Consider the following 27,760-nt stretch of genomic DNA (forward strand, 5'->3'; position numbering starts at 1 on the left):
GTTCATCAGCAGGTCATGCATTTCCCCATGGTCACTTTCACTGACTTGTCGACATAAGCAAAATTTTAAGGACTGCAGTTAAAGACATAGCTAAGAATATCCACTGAAACTTCTCAGTCCACAATTCAATCTTCTATTTTAACAAGTGTGCTTAACTTGAGGGAGTTAAGTGCACAGCAAGATAAATGTTGTTCTTAAATAAATTTGGGTATTTTGAAAATATGGAGATAACTCAGGTAAAGGGAGGTGATCCTGCCCCTCTACTCAGCCCTAGTGAGGCCACACCTGGAGTGCTGTGTCCAGTTTTGGGCTCCTCAGGACAAGAGATATGGAGCTCCTGGATCAGGTCCCATGGAGAACAAAGATGATTAAGGGAAGGGAGCATCTCTCTCACAAGGAAAAGCTGAGAGAGTTGGGCCTGTTCAGCCTTGAGAAGAGATGGCTGAGGGGGGACCTCATCAATGTCTGCCAGTATCTAAAGGGGGGCTGCCAATGGAGACAGGCTCTTCTTGGTGGTGCCCAGCAATAGGGCAAGAGGCAACAGCCAGAAAGGGACGCACAGGAAACTCCACTGGAACATGAGGAAGAACATCTTTACTGTGCAGGTGACTATGCACTGAACAGATTGCTCTGAGAGATTGTGGAGTCTCCCTCACTGGAGATATTCTGTAACTGTCTGGACACAATCTTGTGCCATGTGCTCTGGGATGGCCCTGCTTGAGTAGGGAGGCTGGATCAGGTGACCCCACTGTGGTCCCTTCCACCCTGACCCATTCTGTGAATTCGCCAGAACCACTACAGAATACAGGAACTGGGGAAGAAGAGTACCACCATATTCAAAATAGAGAGATTTCTAACAAATCAGAGAAATTAAGACTGATTAAAAAAAACCCTAGAAAACCTGAACTCATTAAAATGTCTTGGCAATCATTTGATCACAATATATCTTTTACATTTCCTAGTCTGAGGCTGTAAGTAGAAAGTAATCACAAATTTCACAAATTTCACAGAGGAAAAAGTGATGTTCAACATTTGTGTGCTGAAAGCTTAAGTAAAGTCCTAACCTTGGTTAACTACTACTGAGACAACACACTGCAGCCAGCAGCAGGATCCTTAGTCTAATGAGTGTGCTCTGAAAACACTGCAGCACAAGCCACCCAAGTCAGATAAGCTAGTTTCACTCCTAGGAACAAACACTGCAGATTATCCCCTTCCTTCCAGAAACAATGTTTTAAGGAATTTTAAAAATCTGCCACTGATGTTATTCACTGAGAGGTAAAAATATAAAAAGCATGTTTTAAGATGTTTTATACCACATCCTTAGATGTAACTGTAAACGAAGAAGAACACCATGGCTTCAATGAAAGTTATTTAAATTTGAATGCAGAGAATACTTTATTAACTGATTACAGTTTTGATGACCAATTTTAAACCATAAGTAGTGTGGGAAACATAGTGGGGGACATTAAGGCTGAGCCATATATATATAGACAAATCTGGATACTGATATTCTGTACATTTAACCTCTGCTTTTTCTTTATACATATTTTATTCAGTGTCTGCAATTAATCAAAGAGGAATAAACAAAAAAAAAAAAAAAAAAAAAAAAGGGCCACTAATTTAGTCTTATACCCAGAATGAATTTTTGCATGAGTTTTTTAACGCAGTGCAAATTTCAGTGGAGATTAAACAGATTTTTTTAACCATATTCCCAATGAAGTGTTTAAGTATAACTGGAATTTGTTGCTATTACAGATTTGTGCAATTATTTTTCTCTTTCAAAAACTAGCAGTATTTCTCTCATGTAGAGGTTAATCTATTTCAGATAGTATTAAACTTACCTAACAGATTGGGAAATCAATATAAATTAAGTGCCTGTGGTGTGTGTCAGTTTTCTTGCTCTAAGCAACCCCTATCACTTAAGTGGACATACTTGCAATTTTACAGAATTACACTGACTTTTCAACAAAACCCAGAAAAAAAAAATTAATTTACTGTTTTTGCACTGTGAGAAGTGCTTCTACACAATGTGATAACCGCTCTCCATCTGTACAGCTCCCTTTTGTAAAGTTGGGCAACACATATAAAAGAAAGACAGACATCAATGGTTTGTGTTCTGAAAGATATTTCAGTTCTTTAGTTCCAGTCACTGAAGGAAGAGGCAGAGGCAAGTTTGAATTATCCCAGAAAACTGAACAATTTGTTTTATTTGGTGTCTTCAAGATGCTTCACCTTCTGTGGGAGATGTAGATGATGTAGGAGAGACCATTTCAGGTTTTCGTGAAATTCTGTCCAATTCTGCCTGAACATCTGTTAAAACTGGCTTCTGACCTACAAAATAAATGTGTATCATTCAGTCATGCTAATGAAAAGCCTATGGTATCTTCAATTCTCATATCAGACAAATCCTAGTGTTACTGCCGGCTTTGGGTGCACAATTAAGACATAAGGCCAAAACCCAAAAGAAACAGAAAAGAAACAGTAGAGAGAAAGTCACTTCCTTTCATATTTCTGAAGAGTTTAAGTATGAAGTACAGAAGACTATTAAGACTAGCAGTTATGACTACTTCTACACAATTTTCTGTATAATTTGTATTTTAAACAATGCTGAATGTAAAAATCAGGGGTTTCACCAAGCCCGGCAAAGTCAGTTTTGTGTATTTGGTCAGCAGAAACTTGACACCACTGCTCATGGGTGCACACAGACTTGCAGATGGCAAATCCCTTTCTCTCCTCACCCAGTTATCTCCTCCCTAACTTGAAATGGCACAAATATTTGTGCAGCCACACTCTAACCTAATTCAAGCTCAAAACACACAATTTCCCCCCACCCTTTTAATTTCTACTCCTCAGTCTAGGTTTCTATCCCACTATGTCCTATAGCAAGAATGGAGGAGACAACATGGGAAAAGGCAGTGCAGGATTAGGACTCCAACACTATGACAAGAGTACACAGCATCTGTTCTGAAAGAATGTTCTGACACATGTGCAGTTGTAGCAGTGCCCCAGCATCCCTTCTGAAGATGCAAATTAACAGGAACTATCCATAAAGGTAATTTTGGCCAGATGTACTTTGCTGCTCTTCAAATCATTAAACAAAAGATAATACAGTATTAGAATCAAAGCAGCTAACTTTCCAACTAAAAAGCAGAGGAATTTCCCAAACTGATGAGGAAAAAGTAATTCTCAAATTCCAAACTACTGTCTTAACAGACAGTTTTCAGATTTGAAGAGTGAGTGCCACAGATACCACTAAATACAAGACAGCAAACACTGAGGAAGGTGAAGAGGCCACATCTAAGTGAAATTTGTTAGTATTTATGGTAATTCCTTGAAAACAGTCCCTTCTGATGTTAAACTGGCTATAACCCTAAACCTTCATTTGTTGCATAGTAGGAAATATCTGAGAACTGTTTTGCTCCTTAATAATTAAATTCTGTCCTTGAAGTTTCTGCCACAGCCCCAGACAGAACACTTTTCTGGAGTGCTGCCTCTGTTTGCTTGGCATCATCCAAACCTGCTGCCAGCCACTCCCCACAGGATTTTTCAGTGGGTGCTCTCTGTGCCTCATATTGCGTCAGCTGCATTTGTTTGAACAATCTCCATATGTTGTTCACACTGGCACTGCTGACTTTGCCTACAGCACATTAGGAAGCACTTAAACTTTGCTTATCCCACTGACTTTTGCACTTAGAGAAGGGAAGTGTGCACAGGTGAAAAAAATTCAGGGTTAATCTACACAAAATGTTAGTGGGAAGTGTGAAGTACCAATGAAAGACCAGCATTTTCCCCTAAGTGCAGCATTATTAACCTCTGGGGAAGCAAGGATGGAAGTTGTCTGTGTACACATGATATTAAGTAATAGAGAAACACTTTAAATTGGAATAGTAAGAAATGCCAGTATAATCCTGCATCTAGCTTCAGCACAGTCACTATTAAACATTTCTGGATTAGTAATAATTATTAAACACCTCATATATAAACAGCTGTCAAAAGAAAACATGTATGTATTTTTACAGGCTGTCACCAAACTCAAAGTGCCCATCACATCGCAGCTAGAACACTAGTGAAACAAAATTTAAAGCTATTTTAATACTTTTGACAGTATTGTCAAAAAGATTCAGCTTGAAATACAGTCCTAACCTATTTAAATAAGGCTGGAAGAGGCTTATGGCATAAGCCATTTCATGGAATGGTGGAAACAAAGGGAAAAAATGAGGAACTCATGCAGACACGATTCATGCTTAAACAACTACATGAAGATCGTTTCTTCACTCCTCTGAAAGCCACAAAAAGGCAATACTAAAGTGCTGTGAAAACAAAAGCAAAAAGCCATATAGAATATAAAAGCATATATATATATATATAACATTCAGTTAAATATAGTAGTATTCATACTTTTGATAAACTATACTAACAGGAACAATCCATCACTCAATTTAGATTGAATCAATCTTTAATGTCATTAATCATACCTGACTTTTTTGCTGAGGGTGGTAAGTTGCTGCCAGCACCCCCGGTGCCACCTCCTCCTGGACTGCCACCAACACCACCAGGGCCACCAGGAGAACCAGTTTTCTTGCTCAGGAGACTATTGAAGAAGTTAGCCAGGACTCCTTCAGATGTAGCTCCAGCTACAAGGGGAAGAAGGAAAGAAAAACCACAACACAAAACCAACACAGATTTTCTAAGTAAACACTGATTTACTATGTTAATAAATCTAAATAAGCCTATTAAAGCAAGCAGGCAAAGCAATTGTTTTGCTTCTCCAGCTGCATTTGTGCCCTCACAATAAAAGGTACCTTTCATATTGGGATCAATCTTTTTTGACCCAGTGGGGATGGGTGTAACACTGGCAACATTCGATGTTACAGATCTATTTGGTGTCCTAGGAGATCCACCAGGAACTCTTGGTGAGGCATCCTATTAAAAAAAAAAAAACCAAAAAAACAGAACGAAGAAACAACAGAACAACAAACCTGAAGTGTAAGAATAGATTAAATGAAGCATTTTGTTATTTCTCACACCTCCTAAGCTTTTGTATTTTAAATGTAGTATCTCATGGAACTGAAATGACATAGGATTCGATTTTGCTGATTGCGTACAAGTTTTTTCATGCTCATAGAACATTGTTAAAACAATTAACTTTGGTGTAACTAAAGCAAACAGAAGATTTTAATTTCATCTCCATGAGAAACCTGAAAATCCATGTGCCTCTGGCCATAAATGCATTTTAACATATGAAAATGAAAGCCAGGACCTTTAGCCCTTGTTGTCAATACAAGCTGTCATGACTTACTGTGGAGGGTCATAATTTTAGAGCACTACGAGTCTTTAAATACTATATATTAAAAACAATTAGATCAAACAATATTTGACAGTGCTGATAAGAGCAACCCTCTAAATATATAAAAGCTAATGATTTTCATGTGATGATATTTAAAATTTAAAATTTTTGTTACTAACCACTGGCCTTCCTGCAGCAGTAGGTGGTTGTTTAGCCAACTGTGACTGCAAAAAACCAAACATACACATGAAGTGTTAGATATTACAATGACTAAGAATACAATCCCAAATTTGTATTGGGAATATTGTTAAATGAAACCCTTGCTGCTTGTTTTATAGACAGAAAATTACCTGCTGCTTCATAAGAAAAACTTGGTCATCCTCTGCTACAATTTCTTTTTCATGAACAAACTGCAATACAAAAACATGACCATAAATTTGACTAAAAGAAAGAAAGAAAGGTATTTTCTTTTTTATCTGCTGGTGAATATGACCAAAACATTTAATAATGAAGTACATGTCTAAAATACTATGATTGCTGCATATCACGCTTTTCATATTTAAGACTGCTGCCTCATGATTCCATTTAGGCCAAGTTAATTAGAAGTGAAATAGAATTATCATTAACTCCTTTGACCTGTCAGGCATAAAGCTGTAGATACATTTGCAGAAAGACCCACTAAAAAGTTCATTTAATTGTTCAGTAAAAAGGAATTAAGCAAGCGGTTACAAGGCATATTCAGGGGTCTCAGGGTCAGTAAGACACATTCAAGGATGCACACACTCTGCATCATGCCCGTGTCCCTGGTAATTTATTGAGGCCTCACCTCAGTATTACTTTATAGGTAACTATGGCACACATGACTCTTCACCTGTGCTGCATTACACTGGTACAGGAACTGGACACAGACATCTCAGATCCCAGTTCTATGTATCAAATCGCAAGCACTCTCCTCCCAAATAAGTTCATCAAAAATTTTGCCGAAGCAAGCACGGCAAATATCAGTATCAAAGTTTATAATCTAGGCCTGAAGTTTATAATCGTGCAAAAGGAAATATTGTCAGTTGTATTTTCATTGGATACCTATTTAAAATGTCTTCATATTTTCCCTAAAGATTTCAGAAAGGACATAGTATTAGTTTTCTCCATTAAAATAATTCCCACTTGAAAATAAGTTCAGTCACAAAATATTAGCTTTGTTAGAAAAAAGCCATAGAAATATTGCCATCAATAACCTCTGAGTGCATGGGAGTCCACTGCTGCAGGCATTTTTTTCAACAACCTCACATATGTTTACAGGTCATTCTGTCAAGGCCTTTTGTTAGATAATACAATGGAAAATACACTGAATATATGTAGAAGCTGTTTGCACATGTTTATTTTTGATTTTACACTGTCTCAAGCTTTCTTATTTTAAATACTCCAAAGGAAACAAAGTATTATGAAGTTATAAATAACTCAGAGCAAAATTAAATGTTCTTAAAAAAAAACAACTCAGCCTGAGAAACCGGTAAATCATGTTTAGGCTTTTCAATACCAAATATGCCTTAAAAGCAAAACAAGTGTATTTATAGTCTTGAACAATGTAACAGTGGAAGAAAAAAAGGTGTAAGCTGAAGAAGAGATATACAGAACAAAAACACATAATGCTCTTAATTTTGTTAACTAAAGAGCAACTTTAAGAACAAAATAAGAACACCACCCCTCCATGGTACATCACACTTTTGATAAGCTGGAAGCATAGTCTCAATGAAACATAAAAAAACTGCAGGCAAGTAAATACCAAAGCAGTTAAATGCAAAGACATCTCAGTGTACCTTTCTGACTGGTGGTTTTGTTATGATATCTTCAAAATTGTCATCTGCTTTTAGTGTCTGGAAGTTCTCATGCAATATTCCTATCTTCTTGTCATTATCCCAACCTGCAGGACTAGAAAAAGGATTATTTGGCTTAAAATTCTACTGCTATTTCAGGCTATTCTTGCATGCACTCCTGAACTGCACACAACTAAGAGCCAGCAAAGCTGTCACAGTGGCCATTCTGCTATGCAAGCTGGTTACTGATCAGTACAAACAAGTAGGTAGAGACTGGTTAAACATAATAGAGAAGAGGAAAATCTCTGAGCTTAACATTTCCCTTTGGAGCAGTGAGTGCTTGTAATCTTCATCCACTGGCCCTCACCAAATTCCAACTCATGAGAATGTTACATAGAATTTTAAAAAGCATAAACCAAAAAAGGCTCTAAATGCTGTTTTACAGTATTGCACAGATACATTTTGTAGTCACACACCCATGATAGTGCAGATAACTTACATAAATACTGCATCTTTTTCCACAACAACAGCTGGAACATTGAAAGGAAAGCCGTACAACTTCTGGACTATGTATTTATACACTAAATCAATGTTTTTGTTTTCTTTTACTGAAGTGTAAATAAGTGCTGCCCCATCTGAATAAACATGTTAAAGAAAACCCAGTTTAGTGGCTAGTAAAAAGAAACTGAAGTAACCTTTACACTATCAAAAAAGGGTCAGCTACTCTGAAAGGGAATACAAAACCTAAGCAAAACAGGTCAAGTAACTTCCAACATTTCATTCTGAAATAAGCTATTAAGTAATTTAAATCAATCTTTCTTTTTTTCTGCATTTGTTTTAGGCCAGCTCAGCTACCGATTTTCAAGTAAAGTAAAGGCTTTTCTCGCTTTCAAAGCCCCCCAGTACCAACGGTTTCACTACAATGCCTTTAAAACAGTCTTCTGCTTTTAGTGAACAAATATTCTCACGCCATGTCCTTATATGTTCTCATTATCCCACCCTGCAATCACTGCAGCACTAACACTAGCAGTTTCAAAAATGCCAAAGATCTTCCACTTTCCCATCTGGGTCTTTTTAATTAGGGGAACAAATTCTTACATTATACAGTGATCTGCTTTTAGAGGAAATGAAGGCAAATGAGTTTACTATGTATCAGTTACCAAGAGACCAAGAGAGTGCTTAGTATTCTAGCATGGTTCAGTATCAAATTAACACATTTTATGCACAGGATTAATAAAAGAGAAATTTTTACTTTGGGATCATAAAAGTACCAAATTCCCTAATTTATTTCTACATGTCTGCAATTCAAATCCTAGAAGAAATTTATATAATGGGCTCTGATTCCTATTCTGTGAAATTTAGAATGGAATTTCAAGTTGTACATGGCATATGCAATCATGGAGGCTAATCCCTATTATTTTATATTCTTCCGCCACACACAAGAGTTACTACATAATTCATTTGGAAAAATTAGATCTTGGAAGCACTTTGAAGGAAGTGCCATTTCAACTGAAGTCTCTGGTTCGTGAACTAATTTTTCGATTTGTCACCTGCTGTCCCTCCAATAGCATTTAAACTTCCCTTCACCACAGCACAAACGATGACACAATGTAGGCACATTACTGGCATCTAAAATCTAGATCTCAGCATATCTATCTGACTAAACAACAGTAGACAGTATTTTATAAAATGAAGTTTAAAAATAATAATAGCACAGCAACAGCTTCTGTGCATTGTCTCTGTATCAATACAAGGAAAGTCAGTGGACCTTGCCTAGAGCAATTCACACTTCTTTCCTTCCCTCCTAACCTCATCCTGTGGAATTACTGAACATGGAGGAGACTGCATATTTGGGACAAAATTAATAACATGCCTTATATGAATTTGGAGCAAGATCATACTTAAATGAATTATCTCATTATTTTAGGAAGCTTGTCAGCTAAGATGTGCTGTTCTGAGAACTGATTTCCTAAATATGGAAATGGAGGCAATAAGGAAATTCATGGTAAGGGGAAATACTAGAAACTCAGCAGCTCTGTAAAAATAAGATACAAGAAAATGGAAAAATTTAGTTCAATGCTGCCCATAGGGGTAGCTGAAGCAGACTGTAAGCTACAGTAAGAGAGTTGCATCCTACTTTAGTACAGACACAAATATTCTTTTAAACTTGTAATAATTAATATAAACATTGACTCAAGTAATTACATAATCTTTGTGATGTGTTAAAGGATACATTGTAAGCAAAACCGTCTGATATGTGACTGAATGAAGTCGAAGTGTTCATCTCTGTAGTCATGCTCTTTTTCCAGAACACTGATGGCATCACACTGTCAGAATAAACACAAAATTAATATACTGCTTTCAGTCATCTGCTAAAATAGCAGTGCTACTACAGTTCACAAGGGGAAAGGGAGATGGAGTGGGGTGGGGTAGTGCAGAGGAAAACAAAAACCTACTAAGATAGTTTAGAAGCAAAATTGAACCTTTTTGGTTTTAATAACAGATAACTGGATGAATATGGAGTCAGCATAACTTGACAGTTCTTGACAGTTGGAACTTTTCATTCACTCTCCCTCCCCACTCCAATGCACTTCCCCTCTCAAAGGCTCTGTTGAAAACTTACCACTAAATGATAACACCATTTTTTACCCAATGTTTTTTACACACTGTGGCATTAAAAGACAGTGTTTTTAATCCAGTTACTAACTAGCTCTTTGCAAAGGGAAGCAAAAGCAATGAATATGGAAGCAGGAAAAGAAAAAAGGTGTGGGGGGTGGAAAAAAGAATAAAAAGAAACTAGCAGGTGGGAAAAAAAATGAGAGGGTTAGCCTTCCAGAGAAGGAACAGCATATGCATCAAAAGGTTTATGTCTTCCCTGGGGGCCAGCAGAGGCTGCAGAAGCAGTATGCTTAATGCCATTGAGAACTGAGGAACTGGGAAAAAAAAAAAAAACCAACAAAACCAGATAGAAAAAAAGCCACAGGAGAACTACACCATTGTTTTCTTTAATATGGTTACATATCTAACAGAAACCAGATCTGTTTGATCACATAAACACCCTAAGAACTGAGAATGGTAAAATGCAGCACTTCATTAACTACAACTCTCAAAGAAGTTTATCTTCAGAAAAATATCAGAAATATTAAGAAAACCCACTATTTTCAGAATATGGAGGACTGTGGAAATCAAGGGAAATCTAGTTGTTTACTGACTAGCTCATTTCTGTGAGCAAAACCAGGTCTGAGGTATTTCTCAATTCCTTGAAAACTGGTAGAACTAAAGGAAAAGCTAATTCCAAAACTACATTAAATAATGGGTTCCAGAAGATAACCAACCTTCAATATTAAACACTTTTAAGGAGTTCTTAAGTGAGGTATTCAGAATAACTTAACAACCATGTGCTTCCCACCCCAATCAGCAATTGACAGAGTTACTTCAATAAAATATGCAAAACCTAAAATATGAAACAAACCTTTGTACAAACTACTACTACTGGAATGCCTAAGTTACATGTTAGTGTATCTGCACCCAGGGGTAAAATCACACTGTCATCTTTGTCTTCCTGTAATGAAGTATTTCTTCTCTGTGGAGAAGCTGGAAAATCCTCGCCTGGTTCTATATACTCCTGGAAGTCTCTTACCACTGAAAGTAAAAAAAGTTACATTAAAACATCAGCTGCTTTATTATTTCAACAATGAATTCCACTGCCATTGATCTCTAGCACTGTTGATTGTATAGTACTTCTGCATCTTGGTGTTGAAAAAACAGAGCATGCACCTACAGTCCTGGCTAGCTGTTGGCTCTGTGCAGCACAAGTCTGAGATCCGCTGGATCAGCAGCCAGAAGAACATGATCAGATAAAACTGCCCATAAGGACAACATGAAATCATAATTTTTTTTATCATTGTGAAACCACTAGTCAGTTGCTACTAAGGATTACTGTTCGATCTGCTTCCTAAATGACATAACTTTCCTTCTATTCTTCTTGGCAAAGTTAATGGAACAGTTTGTCAGAATAAACAGAATTAAGCCACACACAAACTGCTTAGCTGTTGCTGTATACCAGGTTTTACCTACAGACCCTTTTTCCACACTTCACTCTCTGTAGTGACTCAACAGTAGTGTAAACAAAAAATAATAGAATACATAAACACTAGTTTTAACTAGCTTTATAATTACCTAATAGCATATTAAACATTTGGTATGCTTTAAAATTATCAGATATTACTTTAAAATGTAGCAAGCAGGGTAAGTTACCCTCTAACTTTCCTTTGTCCTAATTCTTGTTGCTAGTCCTTGTCATGTTCTGCTGCACACGCCCAAGCCTCTAATTACACAGTCACTTACTATTCCTACAGTCAGGGATGCCATGTGAGGCATAAAATGTCTGTATTTTTCACATCACATGTCCTGTTCCATACAGCAGAAACAAGGCTCTACCAAACCAAACCAATGCACTGCCTGCTATTCCATGAGTAGCACATCCTGATTCAGCACAAGAAGTCAGGCAGCAAGGCAGCTCAGCTGCATCGTGCACAGGGGCAGTGAACTACAGCAGAACATCCTCATTTCTGTGTTAATCCACTGCTGCTGTCACTAAACTGACTGAAGCCCTCTGAGTTCATACCTAGAAAAGCATCTGTGCAATTAAAAGAGTAAAACTTATTTCAATGCCCTAGAGAAAAAATTATATTACGTGAAGATTATTCAATTTTTCTGCGGATCTTGGAGTTCACAATAACAAAAAACTTAATTACATGCACAGGTTATCATCTCAAACTGTCAACCCAGGCTCTAATTTAGGGAATGCTGCTAATTCAAGTCTGGTCCAAAGAGCTTCTGAGATTAACTGGATGTATCTGAAACCCAGAGTTCTCACCACAATATGCCAGTCACTCTACAGTGTCTTTCCTGCATAGTATCCTGTCCTGGGATAATTGCATAAATCCTCCAGTGGATTCCTAAAATTCCCAATGTGTGATAACACTAATCTTTATGTAAGTAGGGAAAGCAGTAAAAAGGAGGATTAATTTAGTATATCACAGCTCCTAAACTGTGGAATACTATCTCAGGTCTTCCTTAGAAACACAATTTCATTAAACACAGATTAATTCAGTGAAGAGGAAGAGCTATTTCAACCCTTCACACACTGCTGCTACGTATTCACAAATGCCTTTCTGCATCAGATCTAGTCCTCGCAGGGTCTGTCTTTGAGTGGAGTTAAGCTGCTAGAAATGAAGACAAACACAGCAGCATGCCTCCAGAAAACTACACACACAAACCCACAGCAGATTTCAGTCCTGGTAGCAAGTTAAATCAGCTCTCAGGAGCACTGAGCCTGACACAAGAATCTAGTGGGATCCCATAGCCAAGAGTCAGACAAGCAATATTATCTCCCTCTTTTTGGCAGTGTCAAGATCCTGCCCGCCTAGCAATGCATGAAGTCACTTCCCAACAGGATCAAAACAAAAACCAGCTTCCAGCCACATCTGGATTGTGTCCAGGGCCTCTGTTATACCCAATGTTCAGATGACTTACATCTGTAAGAATTAGACCACATGACACAAAATCAAAACAGACAGAACTAAACGGAGTAGCATTTTTTTCTTGACTCATTTAATTGCTTACATTTTCTGGATATTGTAGAGTTTCTCTATTCTGTTCACTCAGTCTGTAAAGAAGCAAAACTATCAGCTATACACCTTTGATATCATAGACACTGTATCCATACTTCCATCCAGCAAAATCCTATCCTGAAAGTGTTTGAGGGGATGTTTAATACACATGCACTATCATCCAAAACCAAACCAAAAAACACATCCAAGAGAGCTCAGCTTCTTCCACCTAAACAACCTCTTGTGGAAGATACAATTCTCAAGGATGACACTTTCCTTAGAAGAATTTGTCTCTTAAAGGTACAAACAAATCAACTAACATTCCTTATACCTCACTTCAGAGTATCTACAACTGTCACCTTACATTCCACTTCATCACAGCACAGCTACAACCTGCATTTCTAAATTAGCATAAGCACTCATTGCTTAAGAATGTACCAGTTAGAGTGCAACTTCAGACTTAAAAAGAAAGTTTAATCATGCTATTTGATCTCAACACACAGCTTTCTCAAATCTCTTCCTTGTAGTAATTCACCAAGAGATTAATGGGTAAGACTCAAATTCTACTACCTCAAGAGAAATGCAAAGGGCTGCTCAAAAGTAATATGGAGCTATAATCCGAGTTCAGTCAGGCAGTTTAAGAAACCCTGCAAGATCTTTGTGTTCTGCATGTTTAAAACTAAAAAGACAAGACGCTGACAAAGCAACAAACACATAGCTCTGTTAACATCAGTAATAACTACAATAAAACTCTTCAAGTGGAAAGGGCCCAGACATGGCCATACTGCCATGAATCCTCTCAAAATTTACACTTTTGGTAGGCACAGAACATGCCCCAGATTCTCTAACTAGCTAACTACAGGAACAGTTAAGAAGCTGATGTAGTGATCTGCCTGTAAACAAATAAATGAAAAAGTGAATGCTTAGATTTTATTTTTTTTTTTGCTTGGTGAATCTTACCTAGAAAAATACATAAAAAGCAAGACTGTAATTTCAGCTATGTTCATTCTGAATTTTTTCCCCCCTACAATGTTATTCTGTTAGAAAGAAGTACTAGTACTGTTCACATAGCTACTTGAGACTTATCTGAAGCTAGACTTGCTTGATAAGTTCTAATTTTAAATAACAATTCCAAAGAATGAAAAAGACTGCAATGGAGAGATTAAATGGTGCAGAAAGCATTAAGCATATTTAAATGGATCCCCATGTATTTGCAGAATACTCACACTTTTGCTCCATTTCTTTCATTTCTTCAGGAGGAATTTTTAACTTGTCAATATGTTCTCTTACAACACTTGCCCATTTTTGTAAAGAATCCAGTGCAGTCCAAGGTCTAGACATGTCAACTACCAACATAACTAGAGTGTCCTTTAGAGAGCTTGCCTCCATTGCAAATTTAAGAAGACCTTTGTGATACAGGTCACCATCCAAAATCCATACATTACATCTTGTTTGGTCTACAAAAAAAAGGAAAAACATTTAATGAGATTTACTTAAAACACACCACTACATAATGGCTACTGAATGTTCTTTGGACATGTAAAATACAAGGAAGAAAGCAGATTATGTTTTATCAGTCCATTGAACATACATAATGGTATAGCAATCTGCAGCTTGTGGGGAGACAAGCTCCTTGCCTTTCAAACCCTGATGTTTAATGGCTGATAACTGAAGATCTTAAATACATTATCTGAAAGGGAGGATCCAGAGAAAGCATTCAACATTTTCAAAATAGTTGTTCACCATTTTTGAGTAGAAAAATGTTTTCTTCAAGATGCAACTTTGAAGAGAAAAACTGGGTGAACTCAGTCATTTTTTTGCAGCCGTTGGCCTGCTCAGCTCTCAAGGATTGCCATCTCCCCTTCGAAACTCCATCTGATATGTTTGGTTAACTCTTAGAGTATAGAATGTACCTCAGCCACTCAAAAAAACTGAAGAATTTTTAATGATTGAGTTTAACGTAATAGATTTACTCTTCCAATTTGCAAAAGGACAATTACCATACAAATAGACCATCCCACTGTTTTTCCCCCCGAAAATACCACAATACTACAAATTCACAAACACTTGTGCAGTAAAAGAAGAGATGTTGATTCAAAATTAGTTGGTTTCATGTAATTACATTTCCTTTCAGGTAAATTTTTATTACGTGTTAGAGAAGTTCTGAGGAAGACATTTAAAACAAACTCCCAACCTTCTTAAATCTGGTTCCAAGCCATCTTTGAGACCAATACCCAGACATGAATGTCAGTAAAGCAGGTGACTTCAGAAGAAAAAAAAGGCCAACTTCTTCTAGTTCTCCTTCAACATGTTTGGGATTTTTTTTTATGGTATACACAAGAGTTCCTATTTTTCTCCAAAGTTTCCAATATATCCTTATTCACATCCTATAACTCCAGGTACTGGGGTATTAAACAGGATCTTAAACACACTTTTTCCTTTCTAACCATACCTTCACCCAAGTTTTTGGGTTTTCTTGTTTGTTTTTTAAATCTCCTTTAGCATTGTGCACAATTTCCTACCCATCAGTCAATGACAGTAGTCTTGCAGATTTTGTGCCAGCAAGACAAAGGTTTCTCTGTAGGTTCAGGATAACTACTTGCCACAGCAATTGAAATGGAAGATAGAAGCCTGGGCACCTCCTCCTCTAGGCCTGAGGAACACACATCTATTCAGAATGTTGTAGCTAAGTCTGCTCCCCTGGTCTTTTCTTTTTAGCTTTTTCTCTTGACAGGTTCCTCTCCTCCTCTACTACTTAAGTGGTCATTCCTGGTATCTACCGAAGAAATTACACAGACAGAATTCCTTACGATACAAATCACTTCTGGCATAAGCTGGGTTCCTGCATACTATAAAGACAGAAAAACACCCCACTGTCATTTCAGATATCACACTACTGAACCATTGCTTTCAAACTGGTTTAAGATATTGTTACAAATACAGACTCACCATCTCGGTCTTCATCATGCACGTTTAAATACAAATACTCCATTCCTCTTCCTTTTTTGTACTCCTCTATTCCTTGAATTTTTCCTATTAAGCTAGTTTTACCTGCTCCATCTTCACCTGGAGAGACAGAAGTAAAATACGACTCAGTCTTTAATCACAGTTACATATTAAAAACCACCTGGGGCAAGAAGAAAACCATATCCCAACAGCTGAGCTCATTGGGGTTTTGAAACACAGCAAGTTTTGTCCAAATCATCCATCTGTTCTAAGTGCATGTTTCAACTTCAAATATTATTTGCAATGCAATTATGCCACCGACAATGCTATCGAAATAGGCTCTTATACCCATCTTTAAAAGGATATGCTGAGGAGGAGTTAAACACCTCAATTTCAGTCTTTCAACTACAACCTAAGTAGTAACTAAGTTTTTCTAAAGTAGAGTTTAATTCACAGTAAGCTCCTCTTCCAGTTCAAAACTCTCTCGTTTCAAACAGCACACTGAATAAGGCAAATCTGTTACCTCAGCTTTTATGAATTAGTTTCTTTGAATATTTTCTCTGTTACAGGTCTCAAGACACCTTAAAAAGAAGTGACAAATAGTAAGCTCACTGCCTTACAATACATGTGTGTGTATTTGGATAGCACAGAGACAAGCCTGCAATCCAGATCGATTCACTCCTGTTTTCTCCCCTCCAAAGGGAGCATGGATAACCAATGAACCTTATAGTATATGCACAATGTAAACACCACAACTGACAGAGACCCTTAAAAACTTCATTTGTAGTCCTAGGTTTCAGAGTTGCAAAACTTCAGGTGCATTTTTTCCAGCTCATAAGAGTAATCAAACTGAATTTGGACACAAAGCAGGGGTTTTCCAGTTCGTTTTTTTCTCCAGTTTGCAGAATGATGAGTATGTTACAGATATTACAAAATTCTTGAAACTCACTCACAGCTTAAAAAATTAAGGTTAATCCCAGGTCCCTAAGAAGCACTTTATTAATTTTGTGTCAAAATAGGACATTTTTCCCCAAGTCTCTCAGACAGAGGAGAGACATGCTCTCTAGGAGAGCATGTCTAAACACATGCTTTTAATCACATAACAAAGACAAAAGTTCAAGAGCAGTAACTTTCACTGCTAAACATAATGACGTTTTCCCTTTAAAGAGAGCTGACCATGATCTTATAGATGTCACTATGGCTACATTAAAAACACTATAGCTACAACCACTGTAAAAAACAGAAATATACTTTGATGGACTGATTTTAAATTTGCTTAACATAACATCCCCAAGATTGCCACGCTAAGTCTTCAATTTAGAGGATAGCTTTATTTTCATATTTCACTAATACTGGAAAACATAAGACTTAGTCTAAAGTGCCATGGGGATTTTACTCAATGGAATGCATGTATTTTAAATGAAATATATTTTGAGAAAGAGAGAGAGAAATAAGATCAGAACTGAAGTTTGAAGTCTAGTTAAGTATAGACAAGTTAAATGAAAAATTAAGTTGTATCCCTTTAACTTTTCCACAATTTAAGGGTTCGTTTGTGAACTCCTGTATTAAATCAAGATGTACTTGTGCAAACAATTACAGCTAGTTTTAAATAATCATTGGAAAGCAGTGCTACTTTCTAGTCACACATCAAGCTTTTCCTCTTGTAGGAATATCTTTTAAATAATTCTGACGAAAAAGTGAAGAGTTCAAGCTTCATCACCATAGATGAATTACAATTCCTCTTCTGCCCTCACCTCTGTACTTATCCAAGCTTCTTGAAATTATCATCTACAAATAACTGAGAAGACTTTATTTGCTGCTGCTCTGACAAATTATGAAGCTGCTTTAACCTTGCCAATAATGTCTGTATGATTCATTATGCTATTTTACCTTTCTGAATTGGTAGCTTCAATTAAAATTTCTTATTCCTTATAATGAGGTGTTGCATTTAAAAGCTTTCTGAGTTTCTCAGAAGAGTTGACTTCCAGCTGAATTCTTTTGCATACTAGAGTTTGATTCACACAAGTGACATTAAAGATTTCAACTTGCTTGAATTTGGGAAACTTTACTATCTCCTGTGTGTATCTACCAATCATTAAAGTAGCTGCAACAAATCTAAGAAACATCTGGAGTTTTAAAAAGTTCTGCACCTGATAAAAGATGCACCTAAACAGAGTAAACTAAACCATACTTATTATACAGATGCTAATATCTAGACAACTATTGTTACAAAGTGCTCATGCTAAGAAATACAGGCAAATTTGAAATACACTTTCCACAAGCCCCTTACTTGTCATGGCTCTGTGTTATGTAATTTCCTCTCCAAACCTGTATTTCCAAATGCCTAAAATAAACTGGAGTTCAACACTGTTAAATTAATACTTTATGGCAAAGTAAGAACTGGAATTTTATTTTCCCTTCTATGCGGAATGAAATTTTATCAGTACAGCACAAGACAAATTGATTTGATATAAAATTAGTACCTCTGGACACATATGCACACACAGCAGTTATTTCAGCCTTCCATCCGTTCCTTCCAAGAATTTGAATTTAATCTGTTCCATAAGGAAACCTGTCTATTCTCTTGTCCTTAGCAAATACTTGCCCATTTCAAAACATCAAGATCAGGCAGGTGGATCACTGAAACACATCACAGTGCTGTACAAGTTACTGCATGAAGAGAACAGTACTCGTCTTTCATGAGGGAAAGCCAGAATAGATGCATCAGTGAAGTCTGAAGTTAGTAATACATAAACCAACTAGTTTACAAACAGGATGACCCACTTGCAAGGGTACAAAATAGCTGCCTAGCCAAATGTGCCCCACCCCATAGGAGATCCAGAGTTCTTGATGTATTTAAGACAAATTAGGGCCAGTATTATTTTAAAAGCCATGAGGAAGTAAAAACAGGACCATCATTTATGACACAAGGACTTCCTCCTTTTTGCTCAAACAATTGATCATAAAGGTGAGGAAAAGATAACTGTCTGGGCCAAGAGAATTAAAGCCTATTAGCTGTTGGAGGTTAGATTGATAATGCATAACATACTAATATAGTTAACGTTAATTACTACCTGGGACATATATAAAAGTATATACGTTTAGAAAAAATGTCAATCACAATACATATATACTCACATTTGGCTTTTCAAATAGTAAACCTTAACACATTTAACATATTTACCTTTCTTTTGTCTCTCTAAAGTATATGAAGAAGTAAAGCTGCTTAGTATCAGACAAAAGGAAAATTTTATATTCCCTAGGCACAAACATCACTGCCTATTAATATTATGAAACAATTTTTTTTCAAGTGCTACTGGAGCAATAGAGAAAACAGAGCCTTATGCACCTTCAAGAATAATTACCATCATCCTCCACTTCATTTAAGAATTTTGGAAAATCCTGTAGCTTCTTCTTTATTTTTAACTGTGGGATAAGTAAATTAACAACTGACTTCCATACAAATGTCACAGAGCAAAACATTTCTGACATAGCATTTTTGATATAGCATTTCAAGGTAGAATAAAAATCAGGTAGATTTCGCATCCTTCTTTTGCAAATAACATAAAAAGGCCTCCTTTTGCAGAGTAAATACTAAAGAACAAAACTTCTCCATTATACCAAACTGCACTCACACACTAATACAACAGTGAGGAAACAGAAGTAATGCTTCTAGCAAGCAGTGCTATGCAAAGCTGAATACAAGTAAAAGAAAAACAACAGATTTAATTTTGCACAGAAGTCAGGCTAGGAAGCAGTTGAAACAAAGCCAAACCAATCTGCTTACACACAGTATTTCACTGTCTTATTAACAAAATGGAAAGTCTTATACTCAACTAAACAAACGCTGTCACATTTTTATCTGCACATTGCTACTACTTCATTCCTCTGATGAGCTCCAGTTTGGGGTTCTGAAAGCTCCTCTGTCCAAGGTGCTACTCTGTTCACAAAACAGATTTTGAAAACATCTTTCTTGCTGCTGGCCTCAAACATACAGGAAACTATAACAGCCTCCTCCCTTCTCACTATTCCAGGCAAAAAGCATGTTTGCTGAGCAGAAAATCAAGTATCACTAAATGTTATGCCACAATACAGAATTTAGCAGAATGGTCCCTCCAGACAGGAAGGATGGGCAGTGAGGTGAATGAATCTCCTCCTGTGAGTACGGGCAAACACAGGCACTTATCTGTGTCCTGCTACACCAAGAGAGGACTTAGGCTCTCTGTTACAGAACTTCTTCAAACTTTCAATTAACATTTTCAAATTCAAAATATTTACTACTCTTGCTACTTCAACAATTCTTTCAGTTTAGCAAATGAAAACAGAAATAGAATTTCACTGGTCCTATAACAAGACATTTCTTACTTGTCACAGAAATCTGTACATGGAGGAGCAATCAATGTGTTATCTCCAGGACAGACATGAGCTTTGACTGTCTGTTTAAACTGTTTCTCCATTGTAAAGTGTCCAGTATGTTTAAAACATGTCAAAGCAAAGAAGTAAGAAGTGAGTAATTTTGTGTCATCAGTATTGGTAGCCTGTCCCTCTTCAATCCAGGACTGTGATTTTTTTTCAACAGCGCTTTGAAAAACCTTGGATACCTTACTTGTTTGTAGTCTACAATCCTAGTTTTTCCTTGAAGGAAGTTTTTTGTTTGCATTTTAAACCCATCAATTAAAATTCAGCTTCATATGGGAATTCTACAACTCATCTGTAAAAAAACTGTGTTCAAACAACGCCAAACAAAACTAGAAGTAATGGTCCCAATTAACATCTTCTGCACCCCACACCCCCAAGCATACTTTTGTGAATCAGCTTTATATTTTTTACAATGCAAAAGAACACTTCTGGATAGAAAAATTCAGAACATTCAATATCTGTAGCATAAAATATTGAATATTTTTATTAATAGGAAAAAAATCTATCTTGCTTAAATGTGATAGAACAAAGCCATCAAGTCTAAACATGAGTTATTCAATGGGGCTAAGATGCCTTCCCAGAATCCCAGAGCAATCTGTGTTCCATACCATGTGGAATGCCTGAATCCTGACACAGTGGTGTAGAGACATAATGATCTTCTTCCTACTAGAACCAAGCACATGTGCACTATAGCTATTTTCAAGATAAAATACTTATCACAAGCTAATAACTGCCTCTTCTACAGCTGTATATTAGTGAAAGAGGCTTGTTTACACATTCTATACTAACTGAAGAAAGTATTTTACAGAACAAGACCAAAATAGTCAGAGTAAGCCAAATTTAGTTTGCTTTCAGAGAATTAAAGAACAAAATTCATTATGCTGATGACAGCATACAATCTCTCAAACCAACGTGGAAGTTCACAATAAGTAGGCCATAACAAGTTTACAAATAACTTGTCACTAAAATTTCATTTGCTCATTGAATAAAAATTGTCTCCTTCTCCAAGTTTATTTCACTCTGCCAGATTAAATCTTTCCCCTCACAAATTATTCACTTGGTAAATTTGTGACACTGAAAAATTAAATAACTTTTCTGAGGAGCACCTTAATTGCACTTCAGCCTTTCAACATGACAAAAAGCAGATTGCAGACTACTCTTCCAGCAAATCTTTTGCCATGTCCTGCACCACAAGAAAACATGGCCTGACTGTGGAAACAGTAATGGTGTTACCTGTGCTTGGAGACACCCACAGTCAGAGAAAGGCAAATACTGCAGAGAATTCTACAGTGACTGAACAGCATCCATTCCAAACTCAGTCCTTCTCCTTTAACATAGCAGGAAGTTGTCTAGTGTATTTTATCTAAGTTCACTACCAAAATAGAATAATCCCATGTTACTATCCATGGGACACCTTTATTGGTACTCCTAGCATTAACCTGCCTGGAGAACACAAAAGCACAATTCCTTTCACTGTTCTTCACCTTTGGAGCTATTTCTGAGATACATCCAGTAACCAGCAGCACCTCTGACACTAAGAAGACAAACTAAAATAAATGCAATTCAAGAATTTCAGAACTTTCCATGCTGTTCTAAGTGACTTCTACTACACAGCATCCTTGTAATTCTGGATTTTTGGAAGGGTATTATAGCAGGAAGGACACAACAAAGAAGTACTACTTAATTCTAAAAAAATGTAGCTACAAAACAAGCAATTAGAATTTTATCTAGGTCAATGCCCCATGAAAACAATTGACACTTTAGAAGCATAACTCTGCTGACCTAAACACAATTTGACTACATTTGCAAGGCTTTCATTGCCTGCAGAAGGTGAATTAGTTGCAAGAAGAGGACAAAAATAAACACTCGATTTAACTTCTGCAGTACTAGGGAATTTAAAATACTTGAGATTAATAATATGAACAGTATGAACAAGCAGTATTTTATCAGTTTCAATTATTAAATGATAACAAGCTGTCAGCTTTTTGAAAAGGAAAAAATAAAAGCAAACCGAATTTTTATAGTTTTGAGTACAAATTTAAGTAAGCAGATTTTATAGCTTCACGAAAATTTGCTGTATTAAAACTTAATTTTCAAGTTCTTCATATTCCACAGGTCCACTAGAAGAAAGCAGCAAGCTAAGTCTGCTCTTGAAGATATATTGGGAATGGCTATTATTGCAGAAAACGGTACATGTGCACACAGAAAAGTGCACCTGTAAATTAGCTGTGGATTGTACTTCTTACCAAGCATCCTTACAGCCACTAGACAGAAGCAGATCTCCAAGATTCAAACAAACAGGCCTAGCCCTGGGAAGTGAGATGTTTGGGGTAAAGAGAAAATGTGGACATGAGGCAGCTGAACTCTCACTGCCCATTAAACTCACAGCTTTTATCATCAAGTCAAGTAAAATGCATAAAAACACCCAAGCCCACTAGCGATTCAGTAGAAGTACTGTGCAATAAGATACAGAGAGTCAGGCACACGAGTGTCACTGGATGGCTTGACATTGTTAAAATTTCAGGCAAAGAATATACTGTGCTTCAGAGACAAAGGAATGTATGAAACACAAAGCCAGATAGAAAACAACTATTTAATTCGCTTGCCAGCTGGAAGCCTATGTTCTGGTGCATCCTGGAATGACTTTGAACATTACTGCTTGAATGCATGCAGCAGTTTATTGGAGAAATTATTAGTTCAGGTCTCTGAATTCAAGCCTTCACACATTCTACAGCACTATGGATTCCATTCAATCTGCAGTGGATTGCTCATTGCATAATGAGCTGCTCCCCTCTACTCCACTTGCTGATAATATCAGAAAGGGAATGAACATGAGAGCTCCAAACTATAACCATCAGTTCTCTCATCACAAAAGCCATCTCCTGTGATAAACCTTTATTACACAAGTGAGCAAAAGACACTCCAGGAGTAGAAGAAAAAAGAGGAAAAAAAATGAAGCAAAAGCAACAAAAACACTGCTTCAGCTATCTACAAAAAGTAGCTAGAAATGACAATGAGACCACTCAATTTCCTTAAGAAAGCATGGACATTTTACATTTTCTGCTGGTATAGTTTGCTAAATGAGGTAGCTGTGGCCACTCTGACAAAACTACCTAGGAATCAGAGCATAAGGGACTTACAGTAAAGTTTAGAAAAGCTTGCACTTTTATTATTTGTTCATACAAGCACAGAAAGATGAGAAGCTTTCATGCCACATGTGGTACCAATCAGTTTTAACTTTAAAGAAAAATAGTTATTTAGAAAATATCTGCAAGTGAAACAACTTTGGAGAAGTAAAACTGTAAGTCAACTAATTTTGAAATTATTTTGAGCAAATGATTACCAACATTATTTGTTGACCTTCACTTCACAAAACTATGTGCCATATCTAGAGATTAACATTTGGCATTCCAGTCTCTTTTAGTTAGATAACTCCAAATGCTTTCCAGGTTCTTAAAAATGAGATGTTAACACAGCTAAAAATAAATACTGAAATAGCAGAATTAGAATGCCAGACACAGACAGGTTCCCAGAACAACTAGGCATACAACTATATGCACTGTTTGAAAAATAAAAATGCTGTAGGCAAATTAGAAAACCTGTCCTAGCAAAAAAAAGAACACTACATGGTGGGTTTTTCCAGTTGGTTTTTCAGGGCTGGGGCCACGAGAAGTTGGAGGTTTAAGGGATTTTTTTAAATGCAGTTTGTATTGAAAATAAGAACTCATCTGTTACTATAAATCATATTTTATCTGGCAAGTTTTGACCAATATGACTGTTTATACAGTAAATATTTGCCTGCCACAAACTGACTGAAAACCATCAAGATGCTGGTCAGCTTTAAACCTTTTCATTAAAAGTACTGAAAGTATAAACAATCTGAAAATAATCATGCCAAGAAGTGCTTTGTATTAGTAACAAAAGTTAGTACAAAACTATCTAAATGAACAGAGCTTGAACATAGAGGAAATGTTTGATAACAGAGAAACTGTAAACACACTTCAAGAATCCAAACAGACAGAACTTCACATACTGAATCTGTCCAATACAGAATACATAAGACCTCTCCTTTTCCTGTGATGGTGTGCTTCAGGAGCAGCATCATGACTTGCAAGTGAACAACAAAGATTAGGCATTTTCATGAAAAACATGGCCATGGTCCTCTCTAGCCAGTCTTCAGAGCTGATATTCTTTTTCCTAAATACATGCCAAATTTGGGGGTTTTTTTACCCCCTTCTGGATCAAGGCCTTCCATAAAACAAAATATCTAAGTAAGAATTAGAATTTCTTCTATAAATCTGTACATTTTCAAAAAAAAAAAAAAAAAAGCAACAGTTAATTAAAGGAAAAAAGGTATTACATTAAGCCATTCTATCAGCTCTACATAAATGGTAAGAAAGAAAATTTATATACAACAGGTTGTATAGCACAAACTAAATGAGCATGTGGAAACAATTTATGATATCCTTTCTAGCTCTGAAGAAAGAAATCTCCAGTTACTGAGCACTAAGGATTACCTGACTACAAAGAGTGAGGAAAAACAAAGAGTGTAATCTTCTTGACAAGGATCACAGCTTGAAGAAGAATCTTCCAACTTCAGCAAGGACAATCATCCAATTTAGGTTCAATGTGTCACATAAAAAGCTGTCAATCGTTATGAAATATTTCCTTTAATATTACTGCAACTTCCAATCTCAATATCCTCCTTAATTACATAATACAAAGCAACAAATTAAAGGGTAGTAAGTCTTTTAAGAGCTTCAGAAGAACATGCTATCATCCTTGCACAGTCTTCTCCTTCTCAGTCTCCTTCTGAGTTTTAAGTAACCACTCAGCTTATCAAAACAGGAAGAAAAGGATCACAGTGATTGCTTTAGGATTACAGAGGGAAAAAAAAAAAAAGAAAAGCCTAACTCGAAGAACCTCAAGAGAATATAAGCCACAAGACGACGCAGAATCATAGCGTGCACAGACTCTACAAGAATATCTTTACTGAATTTTAACCCTGTTTCCAAATATTAACACAGTTCTTTCTGGGGACCTGGAGGTCGCCAAAAGGAGCAGAAGAAGCAGCTAGTTATAAATCCACACACCTAAACTCATTATGTTGTCTACTGGTAATAGTATTTAATAGTCTTTCAGGGAAAAAAACCCAAAACAAAATAACAAAAAACACACCACACGAATAATAATACTAATAGTTATTCATACACATACACTTGAGAGCATTCATTTCTCTCTCTCCTCCATGAAGCTTTTAATTTTGACGTATCATTTTCCTTCATGAATTGCAGCTGGGTGTCTCATTACCGTCCTATCAAAGTCCCCTTCCGTACCTCTCACCTTGCCGAGGGCCAGGCTGGACTAAGGCCCTGGGTGCAGATCCCGGGGCGGCAGCGCAGCCGCTGGTGCCGCCACGCTGGGTGCGAGTGGGCAGGGCAGAGCTCGTACGGCCCTCCCCGGGCCCTCCCCGCCCTCCGGCCCTCCGGCAGCACCGTCATTGATGCCGCTCGGGCCACGGAAGCGGGTTTTGTGTCCGCATGACACACCGCAAGCGCCGGCAAGCGGCCCCGCCGGCTCCGGCGAGGGAGGCTTCGGGAGCCGCACGCCCCGCGAAGCCAACGCTCACGGGGAGAGACAATAACAGCTCCCATCCAAGCCATCCCCGCCTACGGAGCCAGGGTGGGGGAAGGACAGCGAGGGTATTATGGCGAGGTACCTACGATGAGGGGCGTATCTAAAGCATCTGTGGACAATCTCCAAAATGAAGCAAAGCCATGCAAGGGAGGAAGCAGAGGGTTAAGACAGCGCCTTGCCACCCATCAACACCCCTCCCCTTGGGGCGCTGAACAAGAGAAGCCCCAGGCACCCAAGAGAGGGCTCAGGAGCCAGCCTGTGTGCGGTGGATGGGAGCAGGATCGGGATGCTTTCCTCACCCAGCAGGAGGACGTTCTTCCCCGAAGGCAGCTTAGAGCGGGAGCGCGTGGACACCTCGCTGAGGATGCAGGACCTGGCACGGAAAGACGACAGCACTTAGGAAGGGTCTCCCGCTTCCTCCCGGTCTCCACCCTCGCCATCTCATGGGGATGGGGGGGGGGGGGGCTACGGCATGAGGGGCGGGGGGCAGGGCAGGAGCCGCCACTGCCAAGGGGAGGTGCCCCCCAGCTCAGTGACTGAGAGGCACTGAGCCCCGGCGGGGGCATTATCCAGCCCCCTTCCCCTCGCCCCCCGCAGGGCACCGAGGCGCCCCGAGGGCGGCGGCCAGCGCGCCTGGGTGCGCGGGGCGGGGCGGGCACTCACCAGAGGTTCTGCCCATCGTCCTCATCGCCCGCCCGCAGCTCCGCGTTGTTATTGTTGGCCGTGGCCGTAGAAGCGGCGGAGGAAGCAGAGGAAAAGCTGGCAGCCGAGCCGAGCCCGGAAGAAGAAGAGGAGCCGAAGGAGCCAGCTCTCCCCACCGCCGCCGCCATCTTCGCTGCTGCCTCCTCCTCCCTCCCCTGCCCCACCGCCTCCCCGGGACGCGGAGCGGGCGGCGGCGCCGCGGCGCCGGCGGGGACCCGGATGTTGGAGGGGCGGGGCCGGGGCGGGGGCAGCGGCGCTCCGGCCGCTCCCCTCGGCCTCTCCCCTCAGCCGCGTCCCGCAGCCGCCCGGCGCAGCAGCGAGCGGCTCCCGGCCCGGCTGCCGTCGGCACCGCTCTCCCGTGCGAGGTGTTGCCATGGGCGGGGGTCTGCGCCGTGCCGCTGGCTCCCCGGGCAGCCCCGGCCCTGCAGGAAGCACCTCTCGTCCAAGAGAAGTAAGTGCGGCTCAGGGGCAAGATGTGCCTTTTGGCGAGGACAGAGAGGCCTCGTTACTTGGTCTTCCTTCACGAGTATCGCTTGAGAATTCGGAAAAGATGGGTCACATCACCATCATTTTAACAGCTTGACTTTGGCTAGAAGTTCCAGAAGAAGCAAGTGTGCCAACCCTCTCCTTATACGTTTCCATACACAAGAATGGTGGTAAATTCTGTAAAAGTTCAATGGGTGAGTTTTGTCCCTTAAGGGGAATTCAGGGAAAACCTAACGCAGGGGATGTTTCCTTGTGTCCCCCCTTTTAAACAAAGGATGCACGTTCCCAGAGACTCTGGCCGTGCGGAAAGGTATTGGCTGTATTAGCGACTTATGTGTGCCAGCAGTTTGTACTTTTATTTTTCTTGCTGTTGTATTGATTTTTTTTTCCCCGGAAAACACTGATTTTAAGTAGTATTTTGAAACAGGGAAAAAAAAAAATCTGTTTTTCATAGCCATGTGTTTCTCTCAGTGGCTCTCTGTTGCTTTGCAACCCAAAATACAGACGTTTCTTTCACGTTTGTTGTTTTATTAGGGACCAGCTGTTGTAACGTGTAGGTCACCATTCATGAAAGTGTATTTCTTTCAGGTACTTCAGGTATAAAATAAGTGAAATGATGGTAGCCATATGCTGAATTGGAAGTATCTGTCACAGAAGATGCACAGTTATTGATCAGAAGTATTTTGTCATGGACAGAATGTAGGTGCAGAAGACTTCCAAAGTTTTGATGTTGATGCATTATCTGGTAAACGGGGACCACTGAATAGATGAATGCTGCTGAAAAGCTGCCAAGAAAAAAAACCTTTCTGCATGACCACTCTGCAAGGCCTCCTTATTGCCTGCTGTAAACTGCC

The 27,760-nt window shown here is 38.6% G+C and overlaps 1 protein-coding gene across 3 annotated transcripts in view; it reads right to left on the reverse strand.

The window, feature by feature from the left end:
• Positions 1–1,366: 1,366 nt before the first annotated feature.
• DYNC1LI1 (dynein cytoplasmic 1 light intermediate chain 1) overlaps positions 1,367–27,760 on the reverse strand; it is a 51,488-nt gene continuing 25,094 nt past the window's right edge. For 2 of the 3 annotated variants that reach the window (XM_053961176.1, XM_053961185.1), the window contains exons 2-12: positions 15,666–15,782; positions 13,943–14,173; positions 10,574–10,743; positions 9,335–9,428; positions 7,601–7,736; positions 7,105–7,216; positions 5,638–5,697; positions 5,467–5,511; positions 4,803–4,923; positions 4,476–4,634; positions 1,367–2,331 (exon numbers count right to left, since the gene is read on the reverse strand). In XM_053961176.1, coding sequence (XP_053817151.1) covers positions 2,219–2,331; positions 4,476–4,634; positions 4,803–4,923; positions 5,467–5,511; positions 5,638–5,697; positions 7,105–7,216; positions 7,601–7,736; positions 9,335–9,428; positions 10,574–10,743; positions 13,943–14,173; positions 15,666–15,708 — 1,284 coding nt within the window. In that variant the 5' untranslated portion in view covers positions 15,709–15,782 and the 3' untranslated portion in view covers positions 1,367–2,218. Of the gene's footprint in view, positions 2,332–4,475; positions 4,635–4,802; positions 4,924–5,466; positions 5,512–5,637; positions 5,698–7,104; positions 7,217–7,600; positions 7,737–9,334; positions 9,429–10,573; positions 10,744–13,942; positions 14,174–15,665; positions 15,783–26,017; positions 26,092–26,381; positions 26,627–27,760 lie in introns of those variants that run through there. The other variant, XM_053961167.1, reaches the window with a different exon arrangement.

Source organism: Vidua chalybeata, chromosome 1 (genome assembly GCF_026979565.1).
Source record: "Vidua chalybeata isolate OUT-0048 chromosome 1, bVidCha1 merged haplotype, whole genome shotgun sequence".
Lineage (NCBI taxonomy): Eukaryota > Metazoa > Chordata > Aves > Passeriformes > Viduidae > Vidua > Vidua chalybeata.